This window comes from Sycon ciliatum, chromosome 1 (assembly GCF_964019385.1).
Source record: "Sycon ciliatum chromosome 1, ocSycCili1.1, whole genome shotgun sequence".
Taxonomy (NCBI): Eukaryota; Metazoa; Porifera; class Calcarea; order Leucosolenida; family Sycettidae; genus Sycon; species Sycon ciliatum.
Window position 1 is genome coordinate 56,078,040 of NC_088643.1, and position 22,137 is coordinate 56,100,176.

At 49.2% G+C, this 22,137-nt stretch overlaps 3 protein-coding genes across 3 annotated transcripts in view; 1 reads left to right on the forward strand and 2 right to left on the reverse strand.

Annotated features, from left to right (window-relative positions):
• LOC135804449 (uncharacterized) overlaps nucleotides 1-16,570 on the forward strand; it is a 73,439-nt gene extending 56,869 nt beyond the window's left edge. The window contains exons 41-63 of the mRNA XM_065318319.1: nucleotides 7-243; nucleotides 621-1,643; nucleotides 2,059-2,205; nucleotides 2,431-2,512; nucleotides 2,876-3,060; nucleotides 3,465-3,611; nucleotides 3,951-4,184; nucleotides 4,404-4,607; nucleotides 4,986-5,189; nucleotides 5,439-5,660; nucleotides 6,317-6,448; nucleotides 6,811-6,978; nucleotides 7,254-7,481; nucleotides 8,063-8,347; nucleotides 8,737-9,096; nucleotides 9,552-9,711; nucleotides 10,325-10,677; nucleotides 10,896-11,052; nucleotides 11,369-11,640; nucleotides 13,111-13,365; nucleotides 14,082-14,744; nucleotides 15,033-15,171; nucleotides 15,363-16,570. Of these exons, the coding sequence (XP_065174391.1) occupies nucleotides 7-243; nucleotides 621-1,643; nucleotides 2,059-2,205; nucleotides 2,431-2,512; nucleotides 2,876-3,060; nucleotides 3,465-3,611; nucleotides 3,951-4,184; nucleotides 4,404-4,607; nucleotides 4,986-5,189; nucleotides 5,439-5,660; nucleotides 6,317-6,448; nucleotides 6,811-6,978; nucleotides 7,254-7,481; nucleotides 8,063-8,347; nucleotides 8,737-9,096; nucleotides 9,552-9,711; nucleotides 10,325-10,677; nucleotides 10,896-11,052; nucleotides 11,369-11,640; nucleotides 13,111-13,365; nucleotides 14,082-14,744; nucleotides 15,033-15,171; nucleotides 15,363-15,643 (6,138 nt within the window). The 3' untranslated portion in view covers nucleotides 15,644-16,570. The remainder of the gene's footprint in view (nucleotides 1-6; nucleotides 244-620; nucleotides 1,644-2,058; nucleotides 2,206-2,430; nucleotides 2,513-2,875; nucleotides 3,061-3,464; nucleotides 3,612-3,950; nucleotides 4,185-4,403; nucleotides 4,608-4,985; nucleotides 5,190-5,438; nucleotides 5,661-6,316; nucleotides 6,449-6,810; nucleotides 6,979-7,253; nucleotides 7,482-8,062; nucleotides 8,348-8,736; nucleotides 9,097-9,551; nucleotides 9,712-10,324; nucleotides 10,678-10,895; nucleotides 11,053-11,368; nucleotides 11,641-13,110; nucleotides 13,366-14,081; nucleotides 14,745-15,032; nucleotides 15,172-15,362) is intronic.
• A 212-nt stretch (nucleotides 16,571-16,782) lies between these two features.
• Nucleotides 16,783-18,386, reverse strand: LOC135804451 (queuosine 5'-phosphate N-glycosylase/hydrolase-like). Its single transcript, XM_065318320.1, has one exon. The coding sequence runs from the start codon at nucleotides 18,085-18,087 to the stop codon at nucleotides 17,026-17,028; it is 1,062 nt and encodes a 353-aa protein (XP_065174392.1). The 5' UTR covers nucleotides 18,088-18,386; the 3' UTR covers nucleotides 16,783-17,025.
• Nucleotides 18,387-19,959: 1,573 nt separating this feature from the next.
• On the reverse strand, nucleotides 19,960-22,129 carry LOC135804452 (queuosine 5'-phosphate N-glycosylase/hydrolase-like). The gene has a single exon (XM_065318321.1). It carries the CDS (start codon nucleotides 22,127-22,129, stop codon nucleotides 20,945-20,947), a length of 1,185 nt encoding a protein of 394 aa, XP_065174393.1. The 3' UTR covers nucleotides 19,960-20,944.
• Between the last annotated feature and the right edge of the window lie 8 nt (nucleotides 22,130-22,137).

Sequence of the window (22,137 nt, forward strand, 5' to 3'; positions counted from 1 at the left end):
TTCTAGGTCGAGGAGCGGTGCGCAAATGGGCAGCTGCGTTTAGCGAGCACTCGTAAATGTGTTGCTGCGTCGTCACTGGACTGTGCCACGGTGTGTGGCAATGCCAACTTCACGGTGGATGTCAACACTGGCCGATGCCAGTGTCTCAGCACTCCCGTCGAGCAGGTGTGCAACGCGGCGTGCCAAGCTAGCAAGCCTATCGCCACCGTCAAGCAGGACGATGCTGGGAACTTTGACATAGTCGTGAGTAGCCCAGCACAGTACAGTACAGTACAGTCTGTGATCTTGTGTAGTGTAGTGTGGTGTAGTGTGGTGTAGTGTGGTGTAGTGTGGTGTAGTGTGGTGTGGTGTGGTGTGTGATTGTGACTTGTGTGTGATTGTGCAGCATTGTGCAGTATTGTGTGGTATTGTGTGGTATTGTGTGGTATTGTGTGGTATTGTGTGTGATTGTGCAGGATTATGTGTTGTGTTAAGACTTGGTATAGCACAGTGGTCTTGATTTTATTCCGCGGTTTGTCAGTGGGGGTGTTTGAACCTTTCCCTTGCTCACGTGTACATTCAATTTCTAAGAGCATTCTTGATGTTTCACTTGGCACGCATTGTATATTCCTGCACTTCAGGTACGCGATCGAACTACCAATGCAATCATCAACACCATCCGGCTGACGTCCAGTAGTGGCGGCATTGCCTTCGACACCACCGAGCACAGCTGCCAGTTTGCAGACTTCACCGGCACCAGTGTTGGTGCACTGGTCTTGCGTAATGCTGCTGACGTGCAGAATGCAGCCGGTACTGCCAATGCCACCTCTACAACTGGTGGTGGTAGTCAGGGAAGAAGACGCCGGGACACGTTCAACACCGGCCGTCACTTGATGCAGACCGTGAGCAGTGCTACTTCGCCGACCGCATCTGTGCCTCGTGTGAACAATGCCCTGGTGTGCATTGAGCAGTCCGAGGCCATGCTCTTCCGCATCAACAGCGCCACCAGTTACCCAGTCTATCAGAAGAATCATCTGCTGAACAGCAACCCAACGTTCGACGATGGTCCCTTCCGCCGCCTGGCCACAAACCTTGCATCCAACATGCTGGTCAGCGCGTTTGTCCATGTTTTCACCGATCCGGGCACGTATGTCTTTGCCGATGCCAACAATAGCTTGGCAGAGGTGGTGATAGTTGTCATGCCGGTCAACGTGGCATGTCCCAGTGGCAATGTGGTGGTAGCCACCAATGATGCACTCACTAACTACAATGTCACCGCCAAGAGAGATCTGAACGAGGCGCCGGACTGGGCCTTGATCTACGCCGTCTTCGGAACCATTGCCGGCATCATCTTCCTGTTACTGCTTGCCGTTGCTCTGTGGAGACCACAGCATGTGGGACTGCGATCACCGCGTGCCCTGCAGCCCCGCTACCGGCCAGTGGCCTCCACCCCCATCGTCGTCTATGCTAGCGATGAGCAGGATCCGGAGAAAGAGCTCAGCCGCTTGGGACCGCGTGGTCAGCCGGTGGGTAGCGAGAGAGTGGATGGAGACGGAAGCGAAGCACTGCTGGAAGACTTCAGTGTGCGCACCCTCTACGACAAGATGGAGGATCAGAACTTGCATGTTGCCACACAGCTGGCACGCCACAACCAAGAGCTCGTGGTATGTTGTAGTTTTTGGTCTCTTTATTTTTGCTTTGTGTTGAATGTCTAATATAAAATTATATAAGTATAATTTAATCATATGTTTGAGGGAATTGCAAACAGGAAAAGTCTGAAGAAACTTTGACTGTCACCACCAGGACTTGTATAATTCTATGGAAATCTGATACTAGTATGAATATTGGTCTCTTGCTGTTTAGTATGCCACTGCAGTGCACGAAGAGCTATAACAACCTTAGGTGCAATTCCCAACACCTATGCCTGACATAACAAATGCATATCTGGTACTTCACTTATTCATTTTGGTTATTTTGCATCCACTTGGACTTCTTGCCGCTGTAACATGAGGCGGCGTCACATCAGAATATCGCCTTGTGTGCACTCATTCCTTTCTTCTGCTCACTCTACTTTCACAGGATTTCTACGGAAGAATATCGCAGCAGAATGAAGATCTCAAGGCTCTATTGAAACGCTCTGAGCGCAGTGGAGGTCGCCAACGTGTAGCATCTGGCTCCACATCACCACGCGACACCATCACACATACGCAGACATTGGCTTTCCAGGTAGGCAGCTTTCACCAATACATACATAATTATCTGTTACCGATTTCTCCAGAAAGCCAGCTTGCTGATAGAAAATAACTTTGAGAGAGAACTGCAAAGTGGGAATGGACGGGAACTCTGTGTAAATGAATGAGATCTCTGCACTACGCTGAATACCGTGCGGAATGAGTTGATTTTGGTGATGCTCAATTCCATGATTTTTGTCTTTCCCCATCTTATGACTAGGGTACCGATGAGCATCGACTACAGGAGCTGACACAACTTCTACGCGATACATTGGCCACCGCACGCAGCTCGGCAGTAGCTTGTAAGTGCATAGTATTCACCCGCATCATCTCTGACTCACTGCTACCCCCCCCCCCCCACAGTACTGTTTTGTTTTCCACCATTATGGATCTCAAGTATGGCTACTTCACCAAACTGATAGTGTGTGTTAGCTAGCAGCCTTAGCTGTAGCTCTCCGCTGAAACCCTACTGCCATAGGGTTTTCCACAACTACGGGCTGGCCCCTGAACTACGACTCAGAAGAGGTATATGTGCTTGCTTCAGTTGGGCTAATGAATGACCAGATAAGTGGAGGTACAGCTGGGGACAAGTGACCAATCATTAGCGCACCAGATTATGTCATCTTGCTCTTTTTATGTGTGTGTATATTCCTTGTGCTTGTCAGATCCGACCATGCCTGTTGCAGTGCCTGATCATACTCTTACCACTACTACTGCCACTGGTGCAGCTGCTGCCGCCTCTTCAGCTAATCTTCCTGCAAGTGGATCATCTCTAGTGAACGCCTTGGACTTGCAGCAGATGCCACTGCCCGGAGTGAAGGGTCAGATGTGGCGCCGTGCTGCAATAGCCGTACGTTGGTTGGTTGGTTGGTTGGTATACTATATTTTACTTCGCCAGAATGAACAGGCATTGCTGCCTTCTGGCCTGGACAAGTGGATTGTACACGGTCTCACGAAATGACGAAGACGTCCTTGATATGCAGAGCATTGCGCTAACTTTGCACTGAGACGACAATATCCGCCTTATGTACAGGTGACATGTGTGTGTCTCCGGCTAATTTGTGTCAATGAACCTTGCCTCTGCACGCATGGTGAAAACATGCTCTGACTCTCCATCTCGAAGACCAAGTAGGAAATTTTGTCATTTCTGATCAAGAAGCTATGCCGATGTAATGTGCACAGTTTCCCATCTCTTTATAGCCGTAAGCCTGCAGTTCTCCTAATATAACGTGTGTCATGCGTTTCTGTTTTCAGTCAATTCCGACCAAGGCAGCCAAAGACAAGTGGTCCATGGTGGACGAGAACCAGATTCTTCAACAACAGCGCGAACAGAGCAACCAACTCCAGGTCGACTTGCAAGAAACTGAGACCGGCGAGTTGGAGGAAGCTATAAAGCAAAAGGTGTGACAAGAATGTTAGCAAAGCTGCTCTAAAATTAGAAAAAATATTGATGGATGGACATATTCTGCAGTATATAAGCACACACACACACTGCAGCAAGATTGCCTTCTTTCGCTGGTCTGATCACCCAGTCTACATTCGGGGTTTATTTTATCCATGATGATAATGATGATGACACAGCATACAGCACACATATACATGTAGCTCATATGAAAATCAAGTAAGGGTCATGCATCTGTCGATACCACCGAGCCAGTGCATTTTTTCTGGGGCAAGGTGCTCCGTTTCCAAAGCACACATGTTGAGAGGTAAAAGATCATCCCTGTTGTCCATGCTTAGGTATCAACGCAGGCAGAATCCCACCAGGCCTCAGCTATGGACCTAGCATCTCGTCTGAAGGGCGTCAGTGAGAGTGAAGCTGACCGTATCATTCAGCTGCACCTGGCCAACATGGAAGTAGCTGGTGCCAGCATGTCAGCCGAGCAGAAGCGCCAGTCCGATCGCATGCGACACGAGCTGGCCATGCGGCGCATGAAGAAGCAGGAAGCTCTCCGCAAGCAACACGAACAGCAGGTCAGCAGCTTGCCAAGCCGCTACGGTGTACCACCGTCCTAGGCCTAACGTTGTCGTTGTAGTATTGAGTGATTAGATATGCCCCATTTGCTATGCACTGCAATAGAGGTATAGCAGACTATGTGCGTGTGTAGGCGTATAACGTGAAATACAGCGTGAAGGTAAAAAATTAATTATCCTTGCACAAAATATATGCATTTTTGCTTTTCATTTGTACAGGCCGATCAAGCTCAAATCACGCTCACGGAGGGCGGTGTAGTGGACGAAGATGGCTGTGAGAGGGCTGTTGCCGTGCAAGAGTCCGTAATCTCGTCCGTGTATGACCAAATGCGGCAAGAGCAAGCTACCGACTCGGCAGCAAAGAGCCAGGAGACAAGCGAGGGCACTGTTGATGCAATCATCCAACAAGTGGAGAGCGATGTGGTATGTTTGCTGACTATGTTTGCTTGTTGCAGGTGTTGTTTCTCTGATCAGGTTAATGCCGTTCATACTGTGGTTGAAATGCTCTTCCACGCCTATCATGGTGGATGTGCTGTACTTTACTGTGGTTGAAATGCTCTTCCACGCCTATCATGGTGGATGTGCTGTACTTTACTGTGGTTGAAATGCTCTTCCACGCCTATCATGGTGGATGTGCTGTACTTTACTGTGGTTGAAATGCTCTTCCACGCCTATCATAGTGGATGTGCTGTACTTTACTGTGGTACATTACCTCAGTAACTGTTAGTACTTGCAGCTGTAACCCAGAGAACTGGACGGGTTTGTTGCGCTCTTCCTTTCTTACCTCTCTGCTCTGCTCAGAGTCAGCTGATATCCGGTGGACTAATCGACGACGAAGAAGCTGTAGTCCAGAAGCAAGCACACATGGAAAAGCTAGCGGGAATCCGTGATCTCATGAACAAACGCCGTGCTGCCCACTCTCTTGCCATGCGCGGTCGCCTTGCAGCACGTCGCGAACGCCAAGTTGGCAAGCTAGGCGAGGAGCAGAAACGAAACATGGAGGCGGTATGTTGTAAACACAATGCTGGTTGTTGAATGTAGTCGGGCCTTACCTTCTTTTAAAGAGGTGTGGATAATGGGGAATGCGATAAGTGCGTATATTGCTAGTGCAATTTTCTCCAGGATAATGTTGCTGATTCACGTGCCATGAATGCCATACTAGCTTCCTGTAGCTACTCTACATGTATACACTGCAGTGTTCCTCACGTGTCCTCTTTGATGTGTGTCCTTCAACTTGCCCCCGCCGCTGTCTAGCTCAAGGCAAGACTGGACCAAGACGTCGCCGAGGGCAAGATCACACCCGAGCAGAGAGATGAGCGCATTGCCGAGCAGCTGGAAGCAGACAGGAAAGCCATGGAAGCTCTGGAGAATCAACTCAAGGCCGAGGAAGAGGAGCTCATTGCTAGTGTGCAGGCACAGGTTGACCAAGAGAAGATAACGGCAGTCCGCGAGGCACACGAGGCCTTCATGATGGAGGTAACCTACCTGATTCTTGGTCATGGTCGTAGTGCAGAGCTGTTCTCTGTGTGTGTCAGAGTGCCGGTTCCAGTGTGTTCCAGTGTGTGTCAGTGTGTGCCAGTGTGTTCCAGTGTGTTCCAGTGTGTGTCAGTGTGTACCAGTGTGTTCTGTTGTCCTGGCATTATGTGTTTGTTTGAAGTTTTATTTTACATCGCAAACCAAACGGGCATTGATGCCCAATATTATGATGGCGATAGAATAAAAAGTGTAGCTCGATAAAGCTTCACTTGCGAAAATGAGAAAACAGTCAAAAGGAAGTATTTGTACCGGTAATTACAAGTCAAGTTCGAACGAAGTAACAATCAGGGAGAAATAGGAAGATGAGGACCTATGCCAGAGGGAGGTGCTATTCGGCCATATTAACCGTAGAAAAACACTTTCAGCAATCTTTTAAACGGGGTTGGACGACGAGCGGACGTGAGTTCCTGTGGCAGGGTGTTCCAAAGCATGTGCATGCTATTGTGCATAGTCCTGCATGTGGATGGTGTACGCCACATCACGGCTGACTTGCCTGTAACTTTAGTGTAGTCTCATATGTCAGCGGTATTGTCTTGTCTAAAAGAGAACAGCTAGGTCATTGCAGTGAGCTGTTGTTCGCCTTTTCTTGCTTACAGGTTGCCCATGCACAGCAGAATCCCAACTCTTCTCGGCAGACCGAGGTCATGCTTTCAGAGTTCCAGCAACGCTGTGACCGACTTGGAGATCGGCAGAGTGCAGAGCTGCATCGGCACCAGTTGGACATGCAGGTACTGTATACAGTAGTACCTGCGCATATATACTCATTACTGATGCAAAACAAGTGTATCTCTGGCAGTACGGATGAAACAATCCATCTTGTGTATGTCTTTCATTACCATTTACCTATGGATTCATGTAGGGACCATGAGTAGCGTTTTCGTCTGCCCCGTATCAGGCTATGTCGTCATGTAGCCCTGGGTGAAGCAATGCCTTCAGCCATTCTATCCAGTTCTACATGTAGTGAACTTCAGTTGAGTGTGCAGGGACCCAGCCAAGGAGTGGATCAGCTTATAGTGACTATGGCTTTGAAGAGGGCGATGGATACGTTATTTTCTTGCTCTCCTTCCTCTTCCGTATGCACACCTTGCAGAGCAAACTGGATGCACGCAAAGCCCGGGCCTTGCAGAAGAAACAAGAACAGCTGTTATCTAAGCAACAAGACCTCAACCAGCCGCAAATAGCTGGCACTGAGGAAACTGTAGAAGTGCAAGTGAAGGTGCCGGAAGTTGTAATCCCGGAGGAGAGTATTGAAGAACAGGTAAGAAGAGCTAGCGGCAAACCTGTCTTGACAATTCCCATTTGCCACGGACTGGTGGCTGTCAAGAGTGATGCCTTTTAGTCCAGAGTTGATGTGTATGCTAGTGATTGACCTCTGTGTACTGAGGCACTACAGTTGCATGCTTGCACAGAGACTGAGCATTGGGCTTCATCATGCATGCACAGCGCAGTTATGGTACACTGTGTATTCCGGCTTGATCGTTTCTGACGGAATGATGGACGCGGCATTTCTGGCTGGATCCATCTCTTGTGCAGGCTCTTGCTCAACACGAGGCTCAAGCTCAACAGGCACGCAAGCAGAGACAAAGCGACGAGAAGGAAGCTCTGGAAGACAAGGTGAACACCGACATGGCTGACGCGGAGCGCAAGCAGGTAGAAAACCTAGAAACTAACAAGAGCCAGGCACTGCGTGAAAAGGAGCAACGGCTGGCGGCGATTTTCGAGTCGCGCCGCGGCGAACTGACGGAAGAAGAGCAAGAACACGTAAGAGTTTCTGCAGAGTAGGGTTTGCATACCGGTAGCCTGAGCAGAGTAAGGGTTTGCATACCGGTAGCCTGAGCAGAGTAAGGGTTTGCATACCGGTAGCCTGAGCAGAGTAAGGGTTTGCATACCAGTAGCCTGAGCAGAGTAAGGGTTTGCATACCGGTAGCCTGAGCAGAGTAAGGTTTGCATACCGGTAGCCTGAGCAGAGTAAGGGTTTGCATACCGGTAGCCTGAGCAGAGTAAGGGTTTGCATACCAGTAGCCTGAGCAGAGTAAGGGTTTGCATACCGGTAGCCTGAGCAGAGTAAGGTTTGCATACCGGTAGCCTGAGCAGAGTAAGGGTTTGCATACCGGTAGCCTGAGCAGAGTAAGGGTTTGCATGCTGGGAGCCTGAGTAACGTTCCTCACTGGTGGGACTCTTTGAGGATATGTCTTAGTAGGTCAGTGTCCACGTTTGCACCCGTGTATGGTGTACATGGGGAGTGTTATCACAAAGTCATGTACTGGCTGCATCATTGCTTCCATGCTACTGTTCCGATCTCGTTTTGTCTGATTCTCATCTACATGCACACGTGTACACAGCTTCTAGCCACACACCGAGCAGAAATGGAGGAGCTGGAGCGGCGTCTGAACGCGGAGCAATCGCGACAGCAGCTGGCCCTGCGAGACCGGTTAGCTAGACAGAGGCAGCGGAGGCTTGCTGCCCAGCAACGCGACCATGACAAGGAGGATCAGTCGGCCGTCCGCGAGCAACAGCAGCGCATCAGCGAGGAGAGGTCTAAACGATTGCAGGCCGCCGAAAAGGAGGCCATCATCGTCGGCCTGCAAGAAAACAGTGCCGAGGCCGCAGACGTTGTCATCAAGATGGTAAGTCCGGTGTTGACATTCACATGTACGCCTGGCCTGGTTTCTGGACCCAAGTTGACTGGCATTCACAGGTATGCCTGGCCTGGTTTCCGGACCCAAGTTGACTGGCATTTGCATGACATGACATTCACATGTACGCCTGGCCTGGTTTCCGGACCCAAGTTGACTGACATTTGCATGACATGACATTCACATGTACGCCTGGTCTGGTTTCTGGACCCAAGTTGACTGGCATTTGCATGACTTAGCGCGAACATTGGAAATATTTACTCTGCTTTGCCTTGTATGCCGTGTGTAATAAAGTAATATACCTGCCACTGTACTAGTATCAGCAATGAATAGTAAATATGTTGTGTCTAATGTGTTCAATGTCCAATGTGTCTGCTCAGGTTCTCGAGCAGCGTCAACAGCGGGAGCTAGAAGACCTAGACCGTGCGAGTGCACTGGAGCTGGAGGAGGCGCTGACCGGTGCCGTGTCCGACCTGGACAAGGAGTACAATCACGAGCGGCAAGCGGTCGTCCTCAGGCACGACGCCGCCATGGCCGACCTACTGGCCCGCGCCGGCGCAATGTCCGCCGACGATTTGGAGCGGGAGAAGAGTCAGCTGCTCGAGCGACAGCAGGCCGAGCTTGCTCAGCTCGACGCCGACTATGCCAACCGGCTATCGCAAGTCAAGACGAGCACGGAGCAGAAACTAAAACTTGAGCAGGCACAGGCTAGACTGCAGCTACGTAGCCGGCATTACCAGGTAAGCTGTGTGTGATATGATGTCATTATCAGGTAAGCTGTGTGTGTGATATGATGATGACATCATTATCAGGTAAGCTGTGTGTGATATGATGATGACATACTAGTACTAGTACTTGAGCGTTTTATCTTTTAAGCAATCAGTTGCTGTAGTCATGTGAATCGGTTAGACTGTCTTGGACCGGCGCTGCATTTTGGGATCGGTCAACATTGAGTTTTGTGTGAACAGCCCGGCATATCTGTTACGATAATTGGAATGCATGTGATTGCAGTGTATGTAAGGGATACAACTGCAGGGTGTGGAATGAAGGTGATTGCAGTATTCTGCATCCACTAGTGGTTACTGGATAAAACAAACTCCGCGTGTCTTTTTTGTGGCTGTAAATTAAGCAGGAAATGATATTGCAAAGCAATCTGATGATTTCCTGGCTGTATTCTCAATCTTTGCATGCACAGGAGTATGTGTCTGCACTGAAAGAACTGTTGCCGCAGCACTCGATGCACAAGCGTACTGCAGCGCAGGCAGAGGCGGAAGCCAAGCGGCTTGACCAGCTCTGCTCTGAGCTGGAACAACAGCAGAAGGATCTAGATACACTGCAGCAGCGTGAACGACAAGGTAAGAGAACCAACGAACCAACTTTTTTTCCCCCGAGACTTTCCGTACAGAAGGCTGCCATTGAGTGGTGGGCTAACTGTTAGGGGCGGTGCTAACTGCTTTTCTACCCTTCTCTTTGATCACATTTGAGGAGGCGTCACCTGGTTGCCGCTATCGGATGCACTGAAGCAAATTTAGCCTCAAATACTGCTAGAATCTTGACATTGTCTGCTTGATCGTATACTGTTTCATTTGAAGAAGGTAGCAACAAGTAAAGAAGGTGGCTTCCCTGAACACACATCAGCACGCGAGGCGCAACATCTTCGTAACGTAGCAACAGTTACTGGAATACTAATAGTGCTCACTGCACCGGGTGAAGAGATTTTGCACAACCACGCACGCACGCACACACGCACGCACGCACACACACATGCACGCACACACACACACGCAAGACGAAACCACTTAGGATGGGGGGGGGGGGGGGTGTCACTCCGGATCGCATGCATATAGCATTCATCAGGTAAACTGTGTACTATTTGTTCCTACTCTCAGTTTTGGAAGGCTGCCATTGCTAGGTTCAGCAGGACCACAGACCACATCATTGTTTGGACTCGTATTGTCTTTTGCCCAGATTTCGAAGCGTCACAGCAAGCGAAGGTGAACGAAGAACTGGAAAAGTTCGAAAGCCAACTTGCGGAAGAAGCCAACCGTGCTGAAGAGGCACATAAACGTCGCATTGCTGAACTTCAACGCCGCAAGGAAGAAATTGGCAAAGAGCAGCGGCGACAGCAGCAAGTGGAGATCAAGAATAAAATGCGAGCCGGAGCCTCGGCTGAAGAAATTGAAGACCTAACAAGACGTGGTGAGGAAGAACGACAGCGACTTGAAGGCAAACTAGAGGCAGATAGGTTACGAATGGAAGCCCAGCTGAGGGAGAAGCGCAACAAGAAACTGGGCGAGAAACGGAGGGCTAAGCAAGCAGAGGTAAGAGAAGTCGTGGCATCATACGGGCCCCGATCGAGATGAGCCCACTCCTGGTATGCTATCCACTAGTCTGTCTGTCTGTGTGCTGCGTTGAGCAGTTACCAGCAGATGGAGTCAACCCAGTAGTATGTACGATGTTTGACTGTTGGTAAGGGTGAAGACGATCATGGTCTCATAATATGCATGTATCCTGCCTCTTCTTCTTTTCGCTACATTAGCTTCAAAAGGAACTTGAAGTTGGCCGCCAGAAGTGTGTGGAGGAGGCAAAGAAACAGCAAGAAGAGGCTGTTGCATCCATGACAAAGAAGATTGAGGAATCCGAGCAAGATGCTGAACGGGCTGGTCCCAAGTTGTTGTCAACGATCATTGAAGAAGGTAAGTGCTGTGTGCCATTGTGACTCTACTGCTAGCACATTGTATTCGAGTCTTTTTGCTGGCTTGCTGAGAGTCTGAGAGCGCCCACTTTGCCATTATAATTTACAGGTACTATGCTACATGTAGTAGAGGTGATCCCGCCCAGTTTTGTGCTATTCTCGTGATACTTCAGTGGTCACAACCTTTAGGGTGCATCCAGCAGACCCCCTGACCCTGACCCTGACTGACACTATGACCAACTTGTGTGTCTGTGTGTGTGTGTTTCTGGTGGTTGACGATGTGCATCTGAATGTATTCAATTGGTGTCTCGCTACAGTTCCTGTATATTCAGCCCCTCAAGAAGCACAGTTTGTTCCCCAGTCCACTGGCCTTCTGGCCGTGCCAGTTGCCCTGAACGACGAGCAGCTGCTTAGCTTACTGATGGCGTCTTCTCTCTACAAGAAGCTGCTGCGCATCAAGGAGCTTGTGCAGAGTGGTGCCTCTGGAAAGCAGTCTGCCTCTGCACTGGCACCAGGCAGTGGATTCATGGACCCACTGGAGAGCAGGTGGAGTACTGAAGATGAACATGAACCAGTCCCAGAGGATCAGGTAAGTGGTGCACGCGGTGGGCTGGGATTCGGCCCTGGACCTGTTCGCTGGTATTGCTAGCTGCCCGCTCTAGACTTGACTGTAGGTCTTGCTACTAAACTGCGTGAAACAGAACTGAGACTGTATTACAGATACCCAATGGCTGTGTGTGTGTCCGCGTGCGTGTGTTGTAACTAATGAAGGTCACCAGGGCAGCATGATTCAATCTCAGGCACTGCTTCAGACTAAATATTTCCCTTGTGACCGTAAGCCTGGCCTTGCAGCCAAGCCTTAGAGTCTGCTGATATAAAAAAAGAAATGCAGATGTCCAGATGACTTGAGCGCTGCTAACTACTGTAAAAGCCATTATTCTAACGAGGAGCATATATAACGATTTCCCAAAATTAACTGGTTTACGTGTACCAAAGGTAACGATTCTCACTTATTCTCAACGCTCTATAAGACAGTATATGTATCGATTTCTGGATAACGATTTCTATTTTAACGACAGATTTCTCCTCATTAGAGAGGTTGTGCATAACGAAAATTCGTAACTTAGACGTAGTCTGGGCACGAGTAACGAAAAAGGAAAGGAACTTTCGCGAGGATGATCGCGAAACTTGAAGATCTTACGTTTTGAACTTTCGCTTCTTTCTCGCAAGCTTTTGTATACATGTACATGTAGCTGTGTTGATGCACGTGGTGTCAAGATTTTTTTGCCATGGCCTTTTCAAGTCGTTCTGCGAGTTCTTCCTACTCGGCATCCTGTGGAGTTGATGGATCTCTTTCCCGCTCTCTCAGCGATCCTCTGTCACCTGGACAGCGCTCGGCTAGTTCTGTCAGTTCTGTCAGATCTGGAAGTCCTGCCAGTGCTCGCCCTGTGACAAATTATTCTGCTGAATCCTCGCAGCAGAATTCTGCCACTTCGGCGTCTTCGTCTTCCCCTGCGACGTCTCAGCGAAGGACATTTGATCTCGCGATGGGCCTGGCCCTTCTCAGGCAGCTTCGTTCTCACGACTAACCGTTTCGACGAGGGTCTCCAGCCATGGAGATCGTTGCCTGTGAGCTGGAAAACTTGAGCCCAACTCAGTTCGGTGGTGGTGTGCCTACACGTGGGCCGGAGTGCACACTTGATTCAAAAAAATGTTCACCACGCGCGCAAACAGCGGAAAAAGTACTCGAAAGGGTCACCATGGTCACACTACGTTTTTCGTTGAGCACAACAGATTTTCTTTAGGAATTTTCGTCACTTCCAGATGGCTCAGATTCCGAAAGATCTTTACGAATTTTCGCTATGCACAACCTCTCTATTAACTCGTTAGAGTTAGCACTTCGTTATATATATGGCTTTTACAGTACTATATTTATTGTCTCCACCTTTTCCTATTTTCCGGTGGTGTGAACACGGCATTTGCTGGATCTTCCACTTCTGCTGATATAGAAGCCCTGTTGTTATTGAGCTGGTCCGCTATTCTCTCCTGTTGCTTTCAGGTATCACCTCACCTGTTTGTCCTGTACAAGTTTGGCCAGTTCATTGCCGACTCTCTTGCCGTACACTGCAACGTACCGCCTGTCACGCTGCTCCTGGCCAAGCGCCTGCGCTCCAACAAGTCCTTCCAGGGCAACGCCTATCGCAATTCGTTCAGCTACGACGAGCACAACCAGCATCTGTTCATGCGCATGGAGCGACTGGAGCACGCCGGGCAGTTTGTCACCATCCTCGTGCACACACTGGCACACATCAAGGTGAGATTGATTGGGATCGGTGGATTTTTTTTATCCAGCCCTAGCAAAGATCAAACTGATACAGTACTTGATGATCAGGGAGTCCCGGTGTCAGTGACAGTCAATTTTTTCTTCAGACATTTCCCTCAGTTTCAACTCCCTCAACTGATGAATGTATTACATCAATTAGAGATACCTACAGTCCACATGATTCAGAAAAAGATGATATCATGGCTTTTGGCCATAAATGGGTCAAATTTTGAGTTTTTCACAAAAAAATTCTGCACACTGGTCCCCCATGGAATGCTCCTCCAATTATGTTTCTGAAGTCCATTTCTCCGAAAAGCAAGCCATAACAAGAATAGGATTCGGCCAGGTTTTGTCTTGTAAGCACTGTATTTGGAAAGGCCATGAAAATCCAATCCGTTTCACTCCACTTGCATCACTGCATTTTCCGGTTCAAACCCCAGTTGAGGTACCTTTTTGGACCCTTTTTCTAACCTCAAATTTCGCGGCACTGCACTGTGTACGATAAAACCACGAAAAAATCGCCAAATACGGGAGCTCGCCAGAGCCAGCGCTCGTATTTTTTATGAATGGACTGTAGAAAACAACCTAATTTTAAACATTCATTCAAAATTTCCCTGTAAACACCAGTAATAACTACTCCAGTGTACATTTGATGATGTGTTCTATTTGATTGATCTAACTTGTGCGGTGTGTTGTATACTGTCCAGGCCAAGGATATGGTGAACGACGCCAACCCAAGCTTCTTGCAGGAGTTTTACGGCTGCTTGTCGTTCGTCTGTGAGGACCTGTTCTTTGCTCGCTTCAAGCAGAGCAATTCGTTTGACGCTGCCGTGTCGAATGGTGTGCCTCGTTCCGAGGCTGCCCGCACAGTGCTGGAGAGCATCTTCACGTCGGCCAACAACCATGCCGAGCGAAGCAGCGGAGTTGCCGAGCTTCTGGATGTGAAGATTGCAGCGCATGTGGCCGGTGACGGTGGGCCGTTCCAGAACACTAGCTCCACGCTGACTGAGCGTATTGACCAATACAGCAGTGTGCAAGCGGAGAACGACGTCCAGAAACTCATGAAGGACATTGAGGAGGAGAGTGCCATGACTGAGGACATGGAGCAGGAAGGAACTGGCCAGCGACCAACCAACTACTTAGACGATCGGTTGGATGCGCTCCTGACGGCAGCTGCACCCTCCGGTGACAAGCAACCGCGGGGCATGACCCGCAATAACACACCTCGCCTGCTTGCGGTGAAGCAGAAGCTTGGAGCTCGACGCATGCCGTCTCTTGTCTCGCAGCTGACTCACCAGTCATCGGGACTTGTCCTGTATGGTTCTACGAACCAGGCTGATTCCAGTGACATGATGAGAACATGCCTACAGGTACGGACTTACCGGCTTCAGTTGCAGTTCAATGTGTTTGCAGTGTAGTGTGTACAGTTTGGTTTAAAACCTTTCTTTAAAAATCATACCCGTTCATCTCAGCTTTGCCGCGTTCTAGATGAGCCCAACTAATTACTATTGGCCGAAAGTAAACTTTAAAAAATAAATGACTGAGAAAGTGATTCAGATTGCGCTTGGTCACTGACTGCTTTACTTTCCAAAGCCTACATAGCTGGGATTGTTCACACATTGGTTTTGCTTTCCCTCTGGTCTGTTTTGTCACTTCAGATGCAGGTGAATGAGCTGCAGAACTTGGCCGACCGCGTCCACGAGGAATATGCTGATCTGGCACGAAGATGCTTGGACATCAAACAGAAAGTAGCGGAGTTGGATGAGCAACTGGTGTCCCACAATGAAAAGTTACAATGTGAGTTCCTTGCCTTGAATACTAGCACCGGCACGAGACGTATGCCATCACAGCTTGTCCATTGTTTTGGGGTAATGAACTTATGCTTTTGCTAGATAGCATACACTTGCCTAAGTGTGTTTGTTACGGTCAGCCTACATCCTTGTTATCCCTTCATCATGCACATGTCTATCCTCTGCCTGCCGCTGCAGCACTGACTGAGGATACGGCCGAGCATCGCGATGCCATGGCGGCCACGCGCCAAGTCACCAGCAAACTGACGACGGCGCGCGCTCAGCTGGCCACCACCAAGCTGAAGCAGAACGCGGCTGGCCAGCGTCTGGAGGCCTTCCGCCGCGAGCTGCAGGAGAAGCAACACACGCTGCAGCAGCTCGGCGATGGTGCTGCCACTGGTGCTCGGAGAAGATCCGTGTCTCATGCCATGCCTCTAGCCAGCGCAAGTACAGTGCTACCTACGATGCCGGAAGAGTAGAAATACTGACGTTCTGATCCATGGCTGCTGCTGGCTTGGCTTGGCTGACTACATGAAAGAGCACTAATATCAATGCCCCCAATCAATTACTTGAGCAATAGCAATGAGTGACAACTACCAATAACTATCTACCAGACAAACTGTTTAGGGACAACACTGCAGTTGCTGAGCAAATCAAGGCGACTGCCAGTATTCCAGTGGATCACGGCTCTTGACTACTACTGTACATGAACACTTCAGGCACTTTTGCCACTGGTGCATTGCGACGACAACACATTCCTTCAGAATGTGGCTAGTATGATGTGTACATGTCTTAACTTGATTTCCTTTCAAATGCTCTATACATGTATGTGACGGTACTCTTTGCTGTCATTCTGTGTCTATTTTTTTCAGCAGTCCTAACTTTTGGCAACTTCAAAGTGCATATTGATCATTAATAAAACTTATTTTCTTCCATAACCGTCATACCAGGTTGTGAATGATATCATAGCATACGGTTCTTATCATGAACAGCACTCTAATGGATATCATTGCCGATAAGCAGGGTTTGCATAGTATAAATTATTAGTATTCCAATTTCTAAACTATAATTTTGTGTACGCTTCCCACAAAACAAATGTTCCTACGCATCAGCCGACTTCATTTGCAAATATTCTTAGCAGAGTTGTGCACGATCCGACCCCACAAAATTCTATTTATGGCATTCTATTTTATCCTCGCCAGAGTCACCACTGCTGCTTGTGCCATGCACTTCAACTAACTATTTTACTGCATTCACCTCTCTATGACATTGTTTGCTATAAGCTCGCCGACACCAAAGCAGTTGTATAGAGCAAATACTTCTAACAGAATATCTCAATGCCGAAAAACTGCATGGAGAAGTTATAAGTTATGAGCTTGCTTGTAAGACGTGGACTAGGCCAATTCCTCTTCCGGTGTTCGAAATGGTGTGCTGATGATGAGCGGCTTGCATGCCACTGCTTCATCAATCAAGGATGGTTTTGCAAAGAAATAATTGACTATCACCACAGGGTGCCAGCCGATCATCAGTGATCATTAGCTCTTCCTCGTATTCTAGTTCAACTATCAGAATGCATGACCGTGCTCATAACAGGGCACGGCAGAACAGCAATTGAACGTAACTTTCCATTCAGGTCATAGTACCCAAAGAACTTCATTGAAAAATCCATGATTATCCGGAAAGTTGAATAGAAGAATCCAAAGTCAACGCATGCATGTAGATCATAGTAGCAGCAGCAGCAGCAGCAGCAGCAGCAGCAGCAGTACTAGTACTAGTAGTTTCAACTCTGCCCTGGGAGGATTGACTGTGGTGGCATGACATTTGTCGGCGGTGTTCCTGCTACAATAGACACCATGCTCGGTCAGTAGAACGTTGTCCTGGTGCGGTGCATGGGGAAGTCGAGCGACTGGTCGGTCAAGTTCATGTCCTTCGATGAGTACCACAGGTGAAAGTCTATCATGATGCTGTTCAGGGGCAAGGAACACAACTCATCTGTACCACTCCTCTGCTGTGCTTGCCTGCTATCTCTTCGCTTTACTAGCTCGCGGCGCACCAATTCAACGGACCAGATGGTGGCCGCGCGGATCTCCAGCTCCCACCGGTGGCCCACGTCCACCAAGCGGCGCTCCCGCAAGTGGGACATGAGCGACTCAGAGTACTGGAGGACGCCATGATGGAGTAGGACCTGTGGAACACGGTAGTCGGCAAACATAGTGATGCAATCAATGTCCTCAAACCTGCCAAAGCTCTTGTTCTCAAAGTACGCCCATAGGTCAGCTATGAGGAGCTGGGCTCTCTTGTAGAACGCACATGGCGAGCCATTGAAATCGGCTTCATCGCGGAATGATGGGAAGTTAGTGACAACAATTTCCAATAACCTTTTCGCGCTATGGCCACACGAGTCCACGCAATTGGAGAAAGAGCCATGAAACTTCTCCATAAGCACCTTGCCCGCAGCGCTTAGATGCTGCTGTCGAGTCTCCAATAGCGATAGCTCAACAGATGACGATGAACGAAATATATGTCTGACGTCATCAATGGTAATTTTGGCTAGGTATTCAGCGGACAACAGGGGTATTCCCTCGTCCAGTGCACGTTTCACCGCTGAGCACAACGCCCAGAAATCGATATGGTCCTCTTCACGATATTTCACTGCATAATCCACGCTGGGATCATCCGACCAGTACGAATAATTCATGAGATCTATGAAGAAGATCCAGTCCACTGCGGTCCTCTCCGGCGTTTGCGCGTACACAATGCTTTTCCACACCGCCGTCTTCATGCTGAAGCTTTGTGACGAAATCAACGTCTCCAGTTTGTCAGCCAGGGATTGAATTCCGTCAAGCAAAATGCTCACATCCTTGGAGTGGCCAGTTATGAATTCTGCTGACTCAAGAGGCCCCAACCTCTTGGATTGCTCCATCGTAAAGAAATTTCCGAACCCACGAATCGCAATGTACCCGTTGATAGGTTTTCTCAGAAACCGTGAGGGCCAGCCCCTAGCCGGCCAAACGCTCTAGTGATAGTTTGCCTGAAAAGGACCCTTCCTCCCAGACGTAGGCTAGCTAGCGATGCTGTTAGCTCGGTTTGCCTTGGTGCCGGTGGATTGGTCCGTGGTTGTCTCCGTCCTTCTAAGTTCTAGTCATCATGATGATCAATCGGGTATTCGAAAATACCATCAAAATACCTCCGCAGCTGCTAGTAAGTAACAAATAATTAATCGTAGAGTCTACTACATAATCATTGTAGTAGTGGCGGCTACACGCGCGATGACAGACTCTCAGTGATTAGTCTGTGCGCAGCGGTGCATATGCACCGCGCGCTGCGCGGTGACGTGGTGACGCATCGACCGAGACGCTGTGTAGTCTGAGTGCGTTCGATTATGCACGCGAATCGATTCGCGAATCGATTCATGAATCGATTCGCGCTATTCACATCAACCCATGTGAATAGGGTGAATGGATTCCGAATCGATTCCAGGGCTCATGACGTGAAATCGAACGACTTGAATGCATGCGAATGGATTCATAAATCGATTCAAGTGCATAATCGAACGCAGCCAGTAGTAACTAGTATTGTGAGTACGGATCGGATCGGATCGGACAGGAAGGATGCAGGGCGGCGGTAAAACCCGACCCCCCCCCCCCCCACATGCACATTATGATTGTAATAATTCTGTAGCCTTTTGTAGGTACGCCGATACCCGCGCGTTCCGGGAGCGAGGTCTGCAATGGGCAATCATGTACAATCTGCATGAGAAATAAATCCTCTGACCCTGAACTCAACACGCCATCATGTTGCAATACAACTGTTGTCATGTCAAAGTAAGCTATGAAATCCATCACGTCAGGAGCAAGTCTCGCGGCTAGCTGCAAGCAAAAGTTCTGCAAAAACTGCCCGGACGGTGCTCACCCTGATCCGACGTTCTTGTGAAGCCGTCCTAGGCTATGGAGCACAAGGTTGACTGTAACAAAGGCTAATATGTAATAACAATGACTGATTAACGATTACTAGTATGCACCAATCGGGTGCAAGCCCCCATATATAGCACGCGTTAAAGAACTACATGCATGTACATGTACAGAACATGACTGCATGGGAAATTCTCAACGGCAGCACTGCTGCTAATCATAAGCCAAGGGGAGCATTCTGGAATTATTAGATTGCTGGGTTTGAGGTTGCTTTTCAGGTTCACTCCACTCAGCGCTTGGGGGGGGATGAGGAGACACCACTGTTCTACATCACCCATGTCGTGTTCAAGGCAAGGAGCAAAGCAGCCTTGTGCGATGCAGCCGATGCTGCATGTGGTTCCTCGATCCCAGGCTACACGTCCCGGAGCCAAAGGAGACTTCTTGTTTACCATTTGCTCTCATAATGTCACATAATGTGGGCGCTGAGCCATCGGGGAAGTTGATAGGATGAATTGTACGGGTCATTCGATGGGGCCTGTGAAAGAAAACTATGGATGTCGTTATGATTACCTCATCAGTTGAGAGCTTCGACAAAGCCACAGCACAGCAGGATCGGCGGAAGCAGTTTTTGATTGGTCCGGCCATACCCTAACCGTTCAGGCCATGGCCTGACCAACCCACGGTCCGTTCCGCTGGGCCTGCACAGCGATGCACTAGGTCAAGCGAAACCGCCGACTCGTGCTGTATACTTCAACTGCCCCGGCAAAGGGCCGTCATACATTTCTCCTGCACACACACAATCATGTGCTGTGCAGTGTTTACCAGTGAGTACTAAAAAAACGGTTTTAGTACAGCCTGGTGGTGAACACTGAGTCAAGTCATAGCACATGTCAAAATAGCATTTATGCTTTGCACCATTTTCTACTGTGCAAGGGTAAATCAATGAAAACGTTCTTTGTGTGATCATCAAGTAAGTAAGTTGTAACAGAGAGAATCTGCAGCTTGAATCTGCAGCTTGAATACCTCATGCCAGTCATTTATTGTCATAGCAGCTTGGTTGCCACCGACAACACGCATGTTGACAGGAGCCAGTTTCAAATTGCCCAAGGCACTGCAGTGTAGGCAACACACGTACTCGCAATAATGCATGTGCATGTGCCAAGCAGAGGACTACTGTGGAGAGGCTCCATGCATAGCTGACTGATAGCCAAACCCTGGGCAAATACCGTAAGGAAATCGCCCATCCACTGGTGAAAATAATGGCAAATGCACCCTCAGGCACACAGCAGTGGCAAATGCACCCTCAGGCACACAGCAGTGGCAAATGCACCCTCAGGCACACAGCAGTGGCAAATGCACCCTCAGGCACACTGCATGAGTGACAGGATGGACCACAAGTCGCCGCAAGCCCAGTACCGACTAGATTGCATGAGTTGTAGGACGGGACAAAAGTCACCATCAGTCCAGTACCAGTAGGATTGCTGCTGGGATCGTGATCAGGTACTGCTGCCCTGGGTGCACGATTGATGGCGAATTTGCAAATTCCCACGACGGCTGGGTGCAAGAGCCAGACTGCGTTACTGATGTTCATCATGCACTTGACACCAATGGGCAAACAGCATTGCCATTCACGCGGCTATGGCGTGCTAATCAAAGCACTGGTTGGCCCCAGTCCTGGAAGCCACTGTGACGTCTCCAACGGGTATGAACATCTTGAACTGTAGCCAATACTCGTGTACTGTTCTGGTAGGGAAACCGGGGTGCAGCTAAACTGGGGATTACCCTATCAGGCTACCCCTACCGGGTTCCGATCGGAGCAGTGTGGCGAGCGATGGACTCCATTCCCCCGTTCCCAAGCACTAGTAGCACTCAGTAGAAGATCGTTCTTGTCCGATGCATTGGGAAATCCAGTGACTGGTCGTTCAAGTTCAAGTCTTCAGCCGAGTCCCACAGATAGAAGTCGATCATGATGCCATTCAGTGGGAATATTTGTGACACTGCCGCGTCAGCACTGTCCACCACCAGTGGTTGCCCATCACGTCGCTTGACTAGCTCGCGGCGCACCAATTCCACGGACCAGATGGTGGCCGCGCGGATCTCCAGCTCCCACCGGTGGCCTACTTCCACCAGGCGTCGCTCCCGCAAGTGGGACATGAGCGACTCAGAATACTGGAGGACGCCATGATGGAGTAGGACCTGTGGGACACGGTAGTCGGCAAACATAGTGATGCAATCAATGTCCTCAAACCTGCCAAAGCTCTTGTTCTCGAAGCAAGCCCACAAGTCAGCGATGAGAATCTGCGCTCTCTTGTAGAACGCACAAGGTGTGCCATTAAAGTCGGCTTCATCACGAAATGATGGGAAATTGGCAACAATTAGCTCTCGCAATAGCCTTGCACTGTGCCCACAGGACTCCACGCAGTACGAGAATGACCCGTTGAACTTCTCCATAAGTACCTTGCCCGCAGTGTTCAAATGCTGCTGGCGGGTCTCAAGTTGCGAAAGCTCAGCAGATGAAGATGAACGAAATACGTGTCTAACGTCATCAATGCTCATTTTTGCTAGATATTCAGCGGATAACAGCGGTATTCCCTCGTCAATGGCTCGTCTGACAACCGAACACAGTGCCCAGTAATCGATGTGATCCTCTCCGCCATATTCCACAGAATAATCTACACAAGGATCGTCAGACCAGAACGAAAAGTTCATGAGATCTATGAAAAAGATCCAGTCCACGGTAGTCCTGTCCATGGCCTGAGGGTGTAGGGTATGCTGTTTCCATGACTTGAGACTGTAACTCTGTGATGAGATCAGCTTCTCCAGTTTGTCAGCTAGAGACTGAACACCATCAAGCAAAATTGTCACATCCTTCGATTGGCTGGATACGAGCTCAGCTGATTCCAGAGGACCTAACCTCTTGGGCTGTTGCTCCATAATAAAGTTACTTCTCTTGGCTACCAGAGAAGAGGTTTGATCCCTCTGCTTCCGAAGCAATTCAGCTATACTACTCGCAGACAACTGAATCTTCGGTATTGCCCTACATCTGGAAATCATTTTTGGAG

What these genes read in the sequence shown, in the direction of transcription:
- LOC135804451 (XM_065318320.1), bottom strand. Translation starts at nt 18,087, where the DNA reads ATGGAGCAATCCAAGAGGTTGGGGCCTCTTGAGTCAGCAGAATTCATA.
- LOC135804452 (XM_065318321.1), bottom strand. Translation starts at nt 22,129, where the DNA reads ATGATTTCCAGATGTAGGGCAATACCGAAGATTCAGTTGTCTGCGAGT.